Source organism: Podarcis liolepis, assembly GCF_965112155.1.
Source record: "Podarcis liolepis genome assembly, chromosome: 6".
In the NCBI taxonomy this organism is placed as follows: domain Eukaryota; kingdom Metazoa; phylum Chordata; class Lepidosauria; order Squamata; family Lacertidae; genus Podarcis; species Podarcis liolepis.
In genome coordinates this window covers 5904619-5918992 of record NC_139559.1, presented here as the reverse complement: position 1 = coordinate 5918992, position 14374 = coordinate 5904619, and the positions used below count along the sequence as shown (strand labels likewise).

At 44.2% G+C, this 14374-nt stretch overlaps 1 protein-coding gene across 9 annotated transcripts in view; it reads right to left on the bottom strand.

The window, feature by feature from the left end:
- Nucleotides 1–14374, bottom strand: part of RTEL1 (regulator of telomere elongation helicase 1) — a 77364-nt gene that overhangs the window by 30168 nt on the left and 32822 nt on the right. For all 9 annotated transcript variants that reach the window (XR_014527156.1, XR_014527157.1, XM_083507346.1 and 6 more), the window contains exons 17-23: nucleotides 14242–14374; nucleotides 10642–10755; nucleotides 9415–9455; nucleotides 8816–8901; nucleotides 7952–8029; nucleotides 3036–3113; nucleotides 113–259 (exon numbers count right to left, since the gene is read on the bottom strand). Coding sequence is in view for 7 of the 9 variants with exons in the window: in XM_083507346.1 (XP_083363472.1) it covers nucleotides 113–259; nucleotides 3036–3113; nucleotides 7952–8029; nucleotides 8816–8901; nucleotides 9415–9455; nucleotides 10642–10755; nucleotides 14242–14374 (677 nt within the window). In the remaining 2 variants the exon portion in view is untranslated. The remainder of the gene's footprint in view (nucleotides 1–112; nucleotides 260–3035; nucleotides 3114–7951; nucleotides 8030–8815; nucleotides 8902–9414; nucleotides 9456–10641; nucleotides 10756–14241) is intronic.

Genomic DNA, 14374 nt, shown 5'->3' with positions numbered 1-14374 from the left:
CTACCTGCCCCCTAGAACTTTCAGCCTGAGGTGGCTGCCTCACTCTGCCTAATGGTAGGGCTCGCTTTGATGACAAATATCCATAATATCAATGGGAGGGCTCCCTTCTTACCTGACCTCCAGCGGCACCTTTTGACCTCATCTCATCCAAGAACTGCATCTTTAAAATGACCTTTGGGTCCATGCGAGGGGGGAAAGGAAGGCCTGTAATGATGACACCTCGACCATTCCTATCCGTGAAGTCCAAACCTTCGCTGGCCTGAAAACAGATGATGTCTGTCACTAAAAGAGGCAGAGACAAATTCCTGCTCCGCTTCCAGCTTCTCCAGTCTTCCCTGAGGGTCCCAAACAAACTTCAGCTGCTGGTTCCCGAGCTTCTGGGGGCTCCAGGTTATCTCTGGAAGAGGAGCCACTTGGCAGGGGCATGAGCTGTGTCTCTCCGCCTGATTGTGCCAAGGCCTATGATATAATTCTCTGGATGCCTCAGTCTAAAGGCCACTTCATGACTATACTAGTGCAATGTAAGGTAAAGGTAAAAGTACCTCTGACCATTCGGTCCAGTCGTGGCCGACTCTGGGGTTGCGGCGCTCATCTCGCTTTATTGGCCGAGGGAGCCGGCATCTAGCTTCCAGGTCATGCGGCCAGCATGACTAAGCCGCTTCTGGCGAACCAGAGCAGCGCACGGAAACGCCGTTTACCTTCCCCCCGGAGAGGTACCTATTTATCTACTTGCACTTTGAAGTGTTTTTGAACTGCTAGGTTGGCAGGAGCAGGGACCGAGCAACGGGAGCTCGCCCGTCGCAGGTATTCGAACTGCTGACCTTCTGATCGGCAAGTCCTAGGCTCTGTGGTTTAGACCACAGCGCCACCCACATCCCTCTAGTGCAATGTAGGAGCGATGAAAGTAAGCTGCTGGTTAGGAAGCACTGAGTTAGAATCTCATTTATGCTTTGAATACACTAGTTGGCTCTTAGTAGCCCATTCAATCTACACATCAAGAAGTTCAAAAATTCTGCAAGCAGCACTCCATGAAGGCATCACATGATCAAGTCAGTGGCCTCCTGGGATGTGGAGAGAGCCCTCCAAGGCTGGACCAGGTCACACACTAAGTTCCAGGTAAAGTAAGGAGGGTGGCAATAAAACACTGGCATTTTGAAGCTATAGCACCCTATTTATGGAACACCCTTTCCAGAGAAGTTTCCCTCACATCATCTTTTATTTTCACCAACAGCATTTTATTTATCTAGACCTTTTAAACTTGCCACTGCAATATGTTGTAGCTTAAGTACATGTTTATGTTTTATCTTGCAGCTTAGATCCACTGTTGGGGGGAAAATATGATTTTTTTAAAAAAAGATCATATATGGTAAATGAAGGAATGAATGAATAGATACACAAATAAAAAGGGAAAAGGTAACAAGTCACTGTTCTTCTGTGTAGAGCTTTGTCACCGGGAAGTTCCCGGTGGATGCCAAATAAGGTCTGTAATGTAACCTGAGTATTACAGTGGTCAAGAAATATGCCTAACATTTTCAGTTTCACTTTCCATAAGAAGCAAAAGACAAAACAAAAACAAAAACCCCAACCGTAAATACAGGAAGCCAGCTTTATTATGTGTCTTTGTCTCAAAGCATGCTGATAACATGCTTCATTTATTTTTATTTTGGCTTCAATGCTGCTGCTTCAAAAGTTAAGCTTGTGCTAGTTACATCATTTTCAAATAGTTCCAGGATATCCTGAGGTTTCTTGGAAGCTTATCACGAGTTTCTCAGCAGAAAGATATGGAATGACGGAATAGCTTCCTTGAAAGGCCCACTCCTACCAATCTTTCCTTAGAATACACATCAGCTGGGAAGTGCTGCAGGACATTATCTTAGTTCACACAAGACAGCTAAACAAGCTCATGGCCCAGAGGAAATGCAGACTAGAAGTTGCCACAGTCCAGCAACACCACACAAACAAGCTTCATGGCACCCATGCATGGGGTATTTGACACACAATCTGGTGTGTTAAAGTTCCTATGAAAGTAGAAACTTTGTTGGACGTAGGGTTGTGAAAGACAAAAACAGATAGTAGGAAATGAGTTAAAATTTTCCCATTTTACTGATGAAAACTAGTGAGGAAATGGTATAGTAACAGCCAACAAATCTTATATTATTTCCATGCGTGTAATGGAACTTCAGAAGCAGTGTGGTGCAGTGGTTAGAGCATCCAGCTAGCACAGGAAATGCAGGGATTCAAATCCTCACTTAGGAATGACGCTCACTGGTGACCCTCTCAATCAATCTCTCTCAGCCGAAACTGTCTCATAAGGCAGTTGCAGAGATAAATATGACCAGGTGAGAACCATATACACCACCATCAGCGAACTGGAAGAGAGCTGGTATAAAAATGTAACTAATAATAACAACTCACAGAAGCAGGACTGCAACAAAATGTTGCAGTATATTTCCACTATTTAACACAACTGCAGAAGATCAAACCTCTCCATTCTGAAGGAAATCAGCCCTGAGTGCTCACTGGAAGGACAGCTCGTGAAGTTGAGGCTCCAAGACTATGGCCACCTCATGAGAAGAGAAGACTCCCTGGAAAAGACCCTGATTTTGGTAAATATGGAGGGCACAAGGAGAAGGGGACGACAGAGGACAAGATGGTTGGACAGTGTTCTCGAAGCTACAAACATGAGCCTGACCAAACTGCGGGAGGCAGTGGAAGACAGGAGTGCCTGGTGTGCTCTGGTCCAGGGGGTCACGAAGAGTCCGACACGACTAAACGATTAAACAACAACAACAACACAACTGCTCAGATTCTGTTAATTGGTTTCTATTATCCTTACAACAACCCTGTAAAAGAGGTTAGGCCAAAAGATTTCAAGCATAAAGTTCCCAGTGAGCTTCATAGCTGAGTGGGGATCTGAATCCGACTCTTTCCCAGTTCTTATGATTCTTAAATAAATAAATTCCCACTATTGCTCTGCACAAGTTGGCTTCTGCAGAGAATCTAACTTTCAGACCTCTGCAATCTGTTACACATACCTTCCCCCGGCACACAGCCAAGAAAACAGCGCCATTAGACTTGGGGCAGACAATCTTCTCATAATAGGCATTTATGACCTAGGAGAGAGAGAGAAAAAATGTAAATGAAAATTTTAGGGCAAACTTGTGTCGTGCCTAGATCTGGCTTGGTACCAGACACAGAGTTCTCAAGACACTCCACAGGACCTTGAGGAGCAGGCACAGTCCTCTGAATCCAATGCTTGGGATCCCTTTGAGGGGAACTTCTGATGATGGATGCTGCAGCACAACTGCTGACAGGACTAAAACCCGGGGGGCCACTAGGGGGCGCATTGGAAGATGGCCGACAATACCATCTCTCCGACCCACACGGGGTAATTAAGAGGCTGTTATGGGAGTAGGCAGCCTCCCTTGTTGCCCCAAGGAAATGGGGAACACTGCCCTTGCCTGCTTTGCCCATAAATCACCCCCTAATTCGAAAGAAGGGGGTGAGGGCCCTAGGCAGAATGCCCCCGTGTGGACCTCGGCTCTCCTGGACACTGTCTCTGATCGCGCACTAGTTGCAGCAATTTGGAATAATTAATTACAAAAGAAGCAAATGCACATATTTCAAGTGAAGAAGGGGAGTGAAGTCTGCTAATTTAAGTGACCTCTGCGAAAGAAGACGACGGGCTGGAGAAACAGGAATATTTTACAATGAAAATACACCAAAGGCGGGGTATGTTGACAACGGGGCTGGATGGGGGGACGGGACCTTTTTTACTTTCCTTCTATGTGATTTACAAGAACCCCTCCTCATTAGAACCGTCGGTGGAACTGACCGAAGCAGGATGATTAAGGTCTGTGTGGAGATAAACTTTAACCAAAAGTATGCTTTATGGAGACCGAGAAGCAATAAGAGCTTTTGGGAATGGCGCAGCAATTAATTCGGAGTCGCCATCTTGCCAAAGGATTTATAGCCGGGAGGAAGAACGGATTTGTTTTCAGACTGCATTCCTAGTGAATCTCCTCAGAGGTTTTGAGAAAGGAGGCAGATTGGTGAAGATTAATGACGCTAAGACTGTTTTGATGTATGGAAGTGATGATATATGGAAAACGTCTGGATATGGCTACTGGATAAAAAAAATAATATCCACGCAGGATTACAAACTGTTCTAACCAGCTTGCGGAGACTATCAGAGGTCACAAAGAGAAAGGAAAAATACATGAAAATAACAACAAGAGATGTGGAAAAATAATAAGAAAGGACTGGATAGTACTGTGAACATCATGAGGTTAGATTTGTGGACATTAAAACAGCAGTAAGAAGCAAGAAGTTGATTGGATCCCTTCGGAACTTGAAATATGGGTACCCCCAACAAAAATTTAAAATTTGGCTGTGTAATTTGGAATTTATGTAATTTGGTTTGATTTGATGTGATTGGTCGGTTAATAAAAAATTATTCTTAAAAAAAAACAAACCCGTCAGCATATGACACCTCTGTTCAGAGACATGCACTGACTGCAGATCTGCTACTGCGCCAATTTAAACCTGCTATCTGTATACAGTGGTACCTCTGTTTAAGTACTTAATTCGTTCCAGAGGTCCGTTTTTAACCTGAAAGTGTTCTTAACCTGAAGCACCACTTTAGCTAATGGGGCCTCCTGCTACTGCCACGCCGCCGGAGCATGATTTCTGTTCTTAACCTGAAGCACTATTTCTGGGTTAGCGGAGTCTGTAACCTGAAGCGTATGTAACCTGAGGTACCACTGTGTAACACCTTTCAGAGCTTGGGACCCATAAACCTTTGTGATTGCATTACCCCACGTAGCACCTACACTTTGGAACTCCCTGCCTATTGACACCGGTCAGGTACCTTCACTGTCCCGCCCTGAGACCTCCAGGTATAGGGTGGTAGGTAAGTAAGTAAGTAAGTAAATGAAGAATACTTTTTTTGGCACCCGCTAAAAACATTCTTGGGATGCGGGTGGCGCTGTGGGTTAAACCACGGAGCCTAGGACTTGCCGATCGGAAGGTCGGCGGGTCGAATCCCCACGACGGAGTGATCTCCCGTTGCTCGGTCCCTGCTCCTGCCCACCTAGCTGTAGATAAATAGGTACCGCTCCTGCGGGAAGGTAAACGGCGTTTCCATGTGCTGCTCTGGTTCGCCAGAAGCGGCTTAGTCATGCTGGCCACATGACCCAGAAGCTGTACGCCGGATCCCTCGGTTAATAAAGCAAGATGAGCGCTGCAACCCCAGAGTCGGCCACGACTGGACCTAATGGTCAGGGGTCCCTTTACCTTTAAAAACATTATTGTTTAAGCAAACCTAACAAGACATGTAGAGGCTATCATGTGTTTTAATCTGCTTTTGGTTTATTGCTGGTTTTAATTATCTTTTGAACGTTCTAAACTGGGTTTTAAACTAAGTCTTTTTAACTGGGTTTTTAGCAGGTAGTTTTATTGCTTTATTCTTTTTGTAAACTGCTCTGGGGTTTTATTACAGTCAAGTGGTATATAAATGTTCTGAAATAAATAAAACAAATAAAACTGCCAGAGGAGGAGGTGGAGCAGGCTCCTCGCCGTTCCCTGTTTTCAAGAGTGCCGGCACCGAAAGCTTTCAGTTCTGGGCTGAAGAGGAATGGCACATTATGCATCGATGGACCCAAAGTTGTCACTCTACTCGTAAGGGGGCTTCTTGTGAGTAAGGAATCCATGCTACTCCATCACAGCTAGCAGCTGTGGCTACCATCTGGTTTAGGAGGCCTCCCTCTTGAGCCTTCCACTTGCTGGAAACATCTGGGTCCCAGATCTAATCACTCTGCCTTGCTGCACTGTACCTTGCCTGGACACCCTGTGAGCTTAGACTGTTGCCTGACTTTGTCTTTGAATCATGTTTGGCCTTCGACTGATTCCTGATTTCCTTGGAACATACTGTATCTGCAGTCCTGTCATTACATAGAGGCTTACAGCTTCTGTGATTGTGGCCCCATCCCCTGGAGCGTAACAGCTTTCCAACTTCCACTGAAATATACAGAATCTAGGATCCCGGTATCTTGCTACCTTTGCTCAATCGGGCAGATGTTTACTTCCATGAATGAGCCACCCTTCATTACGAGAAACCTGCAAATCTCCTATCAGGCCATGTGAGACAGCAGCTTCCATGGAACACAACACAAAGATTTTTAAATGAAAGTTCATAAACAAAGTTATTTTTAAAAACCAGCACTGCACTTTGTTTTCAGTGGAATTCAAGCATGACTGTTTGATAAGAAGAGTTGAACGTGCAGTCCCACCAAGAAGAAAAAGCAATGATGAAGGAAGGAAGCCCTATCTGCAGGGTACACGCTGCTTTTTCAGAAAAAAAATAATTCCTGTAAAAAGGTTTTGCCCAAGAGGTGTGATACATGGGAATTCATTAAGAGGGTGTGTGTGCGAGGGCTGTTCTATGCAATAAAGTTCCAGAGATTTTTAGCAGATTATTCAAAACATTGCACTGTTTCCAAAGTGCTTCTGACAGGAGTCAAAACAAATCTAATCTTTATTACGATCATAGGCCAGCCTAAAAGGGGGGGGGGTACAGTTATTTAAAATACAAAAAACTATTTGAAAAACTTAAAAGAATTAAAAGTCTATAAAAATCTAAAGGAAGCAAGGATCTAAAATCTAAAATTGCCAGGAGTCAAAAATATGTCCAATGTCCAATTTGCTTTTAACTCACTTGAACTTTCTGAATGATTTTTTTAATGTTAACCTGCTGTTCATCGTACATTTTTATTTAGAGTTATATGGTGTTTCAAGGCCAAAGTGATGAATGTGTACTTGTGATCTATGTCATATATCTGGCACAGGGGCACCGCTCACCTGGTTTCCAAATCTTGAGTATCACTATCAATTACTGAAAAGGGGAAGAGGAAGGTAAGGGGTGGAACTTGGCATCACGGGTGAAGCATCTGATTGGTTACACTGCTGCGGCACCCTGTGGCAAGCGTCCTGACGCCTTGTCTCTCCCCATCTCCTTTTCGGTAACAGGCAGTGATGCTTGGGACTGGGAAGTCAGGTGAGCAACTCTGCTCTACCAACCACTACTGCGTATAACCCAAATGTCAGGATTTCGATTAAGGCTCAAGCTTCAGGAAAACACTAATAGAAAAAACAGATACCTTCTGGTGCATGGGGTGCTATGTGAGCAAGATAAAACCAATAAAACTGCTAGGAGGAAACTGCCACTATTCCTGTTAGCCCACCTAACTTCATGACAGCAGTCACGAAATTAAAAGACGCCTGATTCTTGGGAGAAAAGCAATGACAAACCTAGACAGCATCTTAAAAAGCAGAGACATCACCTTGCCAACAAAGGTCCGTATAGTTAAAGCTATGATTTTCCCAGTAGTGATGTATGGAAGTGAGAGCTGGACCATAAAGAAAGCTGATCGCCAAAGAATTGATGCTTTTGAATTATGATGCTAGAGAAAACTCTTGAGAGTCCCATGGACTGCAAGAAGATCAAGCCTATCCATTCTTAAGGAAATCAGCCCTGAGTGCTCACTGGAAGGACAGATCGTGAAGCTGAGGCTCCAAGACTTTGGCCACCTCATGAGAAGAGAAGACTCCCTGGAAAAGACCCTGATGTTGGGAAAGATGGAGTGCGCAAGGAGAAGGGGACGACAGAGGACGAGATGGTTGGACAGTGTTCTTGAAGCTACCAGTATGAGTTTGACCAAACCGCGGGAGGCAGTGGAACAGGAGTGCCTGGCGTGCTCTGGTCCATGGGGTCACGAAGAGTCAGATACGACTAAACGACTAAACAACAACAATCTCAAGCTGTATATCGGACATCACTAACAACCAGATTCTCTTTTCCCTGGGACCAGGCTCAAGGTTGCTCAGTAGCAGTCTGACTAAGCAGCCAGGAACCAAGTTACTATGCAGCATAACAGTGTAAAGTCTTGCCAACCTCTGTGAAGGTTCCTTTGTTTCTTGGTTCCACAAACATTGGTTTAACTGCTTCAATTCTTCCAGCTAAATCATGCTCCTTTGAGAAAACAGAAAGAGAGGGACTAGTACAAGTGAGTCAAGCAAGTGAATCAACTACTTCAAACAAGGTGTGGGATTTTCCTGCCTGCTTGACAGATGGAATAAAAGCAGGTGTGCAGTCACCTAAGACACACACACCGCCTCCACACCAAAACCGGACAAAGGTTTCATGCCTGTTAGTACCAGACAACAAGCGCTGATTCTTTGGATGAGCAAGCAAGAACCCTGGGGCATGTTTCCAACATGTGAGCATTTTTGAAATTCAAGGTTTCCTAAAGTAAACAAGAAATATAGTCTCTTGCTTTATTCCAATGCCACAAGCCAGAAAGTTTTAAATTAAAATTATTGCACTAATTTGAATCAAGCCAGAACATGAAAGAGAGGCGATAGCTGTTGGAACCTGTAAGGTAATGCCATCTCAATTGTGTTTTATGCCCTCTGGTGAACAAGTTACTTTGCCTAACTCTTCATTGTATAGAATCTGATCGTATCGCTTCAGATCAGATGGGGAAAATGCTCAGGCTGCCAATAGTTACAGTTTTAAGCCATGTCACCATTCAACTCCTTTTTGGCAACAATGCAGTGACAGCAGTTAATGAGGACTGAGCTGAAGACTGTGTGGAGCAATCTTATTATTTCCTTACCATCTGTCAAAACTGTGCACAAATCCACTCAACTCAAACACCAATATTGTTTGTATAGGTTCTCGTTAATGACTAGCAGCGTGAACAATGCATATTGCTTAATGTCGCTTTATAGGACAGAAAAGGCCATGTTAACCTACTCTCCAATATTCCAGGCTTTTATCCATGACAGGATATGAAGGGAAGAAAACAAGCAGCCCATGTGGTGTGATTCGAACAAGATTACCTGCCAAAACAAAGCAAACAAATATTAAGACCAAGTTCACCCTGATTTCAGTATTATTATTTTTAATTAAAATTTTTATTTGCATTTTATTTGATTGGCAGCAGCTCTTCAAGGGGGGAGTCAAGGACACATTTCCACCCCCAACAGTTTTTAACGCCTCAGTTGGTGGGAGACCAACAAACTTTTTCAGCAGGGGGCCGGTCCACTGTATCTCAGACCTTGTGGGGGGCCGGACTATATTTTGACCAAAAAAAATTGAATGAATTCCTATGCCCCACAAATAAACCAGAGACGCATTTTGAATAAAAGCAACATTCTACTCATGTAAAAACACGCTGATTCCCGGACCGTCCGCGGGCTGGATTGAGAAGGTGATTGGGCCGGATCCGGCCCCCGGGCCTTAGGTTGCCTACCCATGGTGTAGCAGCTGCATTGCTTGGCTAAGTGCACAGTGTTGATTTAAATCCATGTGGATTTCAGTCATGTTGGAGCAGAAGGTCTTCTCGATCTTACCTATTGTTCTCCCAAGAGATGACAGACACTCTGATGAAAATCTGCAAAAACAACAACTATCCGTCAGCACCCAGCTTCTACATGTTGGAAAGTAAAGAATGCCTGGTGCCCCCACAGTCATCACCAAAGGAATACAATGAACCGTTTGTCACCCTTAAGACATGACTATCACTCTCTTCTTTCTCCTATTGACTGATTCACTGAAAAAACAGGTCCCTGTAATTTATTAGAATGTATCTAGTCATATGATCCAAAGAATCATCTACAGAAGTTATAAAAGTTTAAATAGCTGAGTCATTAACAGTGTCAACAGTAGAAAACAATGGGTGGGGGACAGAAGAGGCAAAGTATATTTCTAGGTGAGCGTGCTAAGATCACTGAAAAAAATTAACAGGATATGTTAATGGAAGTCCAGCAAATAGGGAGAAGGAATCTCCTTGTTTGAGGAAGGGGGCTTGCCTTCCCTGCCCACCCCCATGCCTCCCATGGTCATTAAACTAACAAAAAGGGGTAGGTGGGGTTGAAATGAGTGCAGTGCCTGGTTTAGCCTTCCTTAGAAATCATGCTTATTGTCCTACATGGAGTGGACTCTTATCTCTGGCCACAGTGAGTCATATGGTGAAGTTCTAACTCTGAAACAGAAACTTCTCACAAGTTTCCTCTACTTTCTGGCTCTTTTGTGTTTGCCTCCCGCACCTTCCTCTCTGAATTAGAGGTGACTGCTCCAGAAAGAGATATATTGGGCTCATTGTGGGTATCTTGATGAAAATATTGACCCAGTGTGTTGCAGCTGTGAAAAATGTGAATCCCGTGTTAGGGGTTATTAGGAAAGGGAATGAAACAAAAATTCCCAATATCATTATGCCACTGTACAAAACTGGTGCAGTCACACTTGGAACACCTTGCACAGGTCTAGTTGCTGGACCTAAAAAAAATGTATTTTAGAGTAACAGAAAGCTGGGGTTTGTTCCACAACAAAAAATTAAAATATTAACTGTTTTTCCTTTGCATGTGAAGGAGTGAAGAGAGGGAGGGGTCAAATTCAAGTCTTACTATAACACAGTCTCATAAAGCTTTTTGTTATGTATGAATTTGGGCTCTGTATTCCCAAAAATCACAAATACGATTTTTCTGCAGAGAATTTGTGTCGAGCGCATGTGCAGTAAATTGATGCAGTACCGAAGTCTGCAACAAGATTATTAAACTGGAAGGAAGGAACCCTATTACCTTTTTTCATAGGTGGAACTCAGCAAACCACCATCAGGTCCTTTAGGGATTATCCCCACCCATATCTGGTGTTTATCGATAACGTGTGGGTTTTCCAAACAAACTGGGAAGGGACTAAAGGAAAACAAAAAGACAGTCAGACTTCACCAACCTGTCAGTTCTATAAACTTTATAGATTAGCTTAAACCTGAGCAACAGGACCATCATATGATGCCAGTTAGGATGTCAACCATTTGTAGGCAATTGGTAACTTACATTGGAACAACTTGCACTACATTAAATAGATGCACGTTAACTCTTATTCCTTGCAGCAGTCAGGAACCATCTTGGTTGCTCAAGGAATTCTACCCATGGTAGGAGGACGCCAACTTAATCCTATCTCCAAGCACACAGGCTTCACACTTGACAATCAATTTTGCTCTGGGCTTCCAGCTTCCAGGATCAGAGTCTCTCCCAACACGGTGGGAGAGAGACAGATGGAGTTAATCAGAAATTGATGGGGGAATTCCATTATCTGCATTCCTCCTTGGGTGGAAGAGGAACCAGGCTCCCATCCAAAGTGCCTGGCGGTCTGGCACTCAGTTTCCCCGTGGAATGCAAGGGCAGGGAAAGGCACTGGGTGCACACAGCACTCTGGCTGCCATGACGGCCCCCGATTCCGCTGTTATAATGAGGCTGTTTTTGGAAAAATATTGGAAAATCAATTTTAAAAAAAAAATTTTTAAAGAGAGAATGATGCTCTTAGCGATCTGCAGTTTCTTTTAAAAGTTATATGACAGATATTTCTACGTGTGCATTCTACCTAGAGTGTTCTGGGATCACAGCAGTGAAGCCAGAAAGGAACATTAGGTCATTTACCATGCATAGACCTTCTAGGCTGGTATAATGAACTTGTATAATGAACTTGTATGAGGAGTTTTATGTTCTGATTTCCCCAGGGATCATGTGACTTTGATTATTAGTACAACAACCTCTCTCCAGTTTCCCTTCCTTTCTTTTCTTTTGGTCTGTGATGAAGCTCTAAAATCTGAGAGATTATAACAGGAAAGACAAAAGAATGAAGAAAACTCAGCAAAGCCACTTGAAGAAGAAATGTAAAGCTGTGATAAGCCTACTGGGCTCTGCTGCCATTTAGAAAGGAAAGTTCCCCTATTAGCTGAAATAGAAGAGAAGGCACTAAACCAGGGGTCAGCAACCTTTTTCAGCCGTGGGCCGGTCTACCGTCCCTCAGACCATGTGGTGGGCTGCACTATTTTTGGGGGGGAGGGGGGGGAATGACGCATTCCTATGCCCCACAAATAACCCAGAGATGCATTTTAAATAAAAGCACACATTCTACTCATGCAAAAACACCAGGCAGGCCCCACAAATAACCCAGAGACGCATTTTAAATAAAAGCACACATTCTACTCATGTAAAACCACGCCGATTCCCGGACCGTCCGCGGGCCGGATTGAGAAGGCGATTGGGCCACATCCGGCCCCCAGGCCTTAGGCTGTCTACCCCTGTACTAAACTTATCATGTCCTTTGATGGCCTCTGGTGATCAGAGAAAACATTGCAGCCTAACTCTCTGAGAACCGTAGTCGCCACACTTTTTCAGAGACGGGACCCAACTTTAACTTAAACATGCATTTGGGGACCCATTTCTTTACCGTGTACTTTATGGCAGCAATGCTGCTGTTGTGACCTGCCTTAGATCAGGCTGGGGCTTGACAGAGGGTTCTGATCCAGCAGTTGAAGACTCTAGTGAATATGGCTGCTGCTCCAACTGTAGAGGTGGGGGAAAGGGTGCTGGCCTGTGAAGTGAGGGGCCTGCTGGCTGCCAAATCCTCATGCAGCCTCCTATGCTCTTCTAACCCCAAGCCTGGTGGCCAAGAGAGATTCCACATGGGGAGAATTCATGGCTGGAAGCACTTGGGTCTTCCAACGCTGCCTGCTGCAATCCCAGCACTGGCACAGGCCCCATGGGAGAGGTGTTTTGACCGGGTGACTGAATAGTAACCTTTCACCAAGTAGGGGTTTCCCCAGCCACTCTGGGCGGCTTCCAACACAATATTAAAATACAATAGTCTATTAAACATTAAAAGCTTCCCTAAACAGGGCTGCCTTCAGATGTCTTCTAAAAGTCTGGTAGTTGTTTTTCTCTTTGACATCTGGTGGGAGGGCGTTCCACAGGGCGGGTGCCACTACTGAGAAGGCCCTCTGCCTGGCTCCCTGTAACTTGGCTTCTCGCAACGAGGGAAACGCCAGAAGGCCCTCGACACTGGACCTCAGTGTCCGGGCACAACGATGGGGGAGAAACTAATACGGCAAAGGTAAGGATTTTTTTCACACACATAAAAATATGTAGAGAACAGTCAAGGGGCAAAAAACTGAGTAAGAGGTGGAATCGAGGGAAACAAGGCACAATCCAGAAATAGAGAGAGGAGGTTATACACAAACTGGATGGGTAGAGGCAGGGACAAAAAACTGGAGAGAGGTTGTTATGTTGATCATCTAAATTACATGATCCCTGTGTGGCCTGGGCAAATTAACCTTTCATGAGGATGTGTCACATGTCAGCAAGCCAGAGGATATTTTTAAACCTAACTGTATAGGTCCTTTAAAAAAAGGAGTCCGGTCAGCTAAAACAAGTTACTGGCCCAGGTGGTATGGAATGACGTAGAAACAGGGGTGCCCCAAAATAATGAGGTAGAGTATGTGCACATAAAATACACAACACCGAAGAGGCAAGCCCAAGCAAAATGGTGCCTTTAACAAACAGGCAGAAATTTAAAGAACGAGTCCTCTAGCCTCAGGCACGTGAGCGCCTCAGGCGGCACAATGGGCAGTGTGCCTGGCTGCTAACCAGAAGGTTGGTGGTTTGAGCTTTGGGCAGGAGAATACACAAGAAGCAAAAAACTGAGTAAGTCAGGGTCCCTTCCGGCTCTTAGATTTCATGATCTGGTTGGTCATTGTGAACTACCCTATCGCACAACAGCATTTAAAACTGAACATCTGTTAATAGGAACATAAATAGTGGTCCAGTATGTAATTAATAATTGCCTCAAAGTAAGTAAACTAAAAAGAGAAAAAAACATCTATCTCTTCAGTAATTTTTTTTGGCATCTCTCTGCCACATATACTTTTAGGACCCACTTTATTTCTGTGATTGTCGGTTGTTTTAAGCTTGTTTTAACACTGTGTTTTACTTGTTGTAACCTGCCCTGGGACAATAGGGTGAAGAGCGAGCAATCAATTATCACCATCCTCAGATCACAATTAAATGGCAAATTAGTAAATTCAAGAGGCAGGTTTAAACCGGTGCCAATTTCCAAACGATTTAGAGGGAGGACTCTTCCCATGGCACTTCCTCATGTACTGAAACTGACCTCGAAGAACAGCCAGTCACTGGGGTGCTCAGGGCTCACTTTGCATCACAGGAAATGTGTGATGATGTTTCTTCAAATACCTTGTCAAAAGCATCCCACACGTAAGAAATAAACCTTGAACCTGAAAATCCCATACTTGTTCCTCAATGACTTTCACTGAAACCCAGGACAGGATATAACCCAACTCAAGCTGCCTTTTGTCATAGAAGCAACAGAAAGAGACTCACATCTGCATTTCCATAGTAAAAGACGATAGTGGAGAGAGTGTCCCGCTAGTGAGAATGATTGTTCGGACTTCCTGACGAACTAACTCGTGCATGCTGTATCCAGGACTGAAACACCAATAGCTCAAGACCTTTC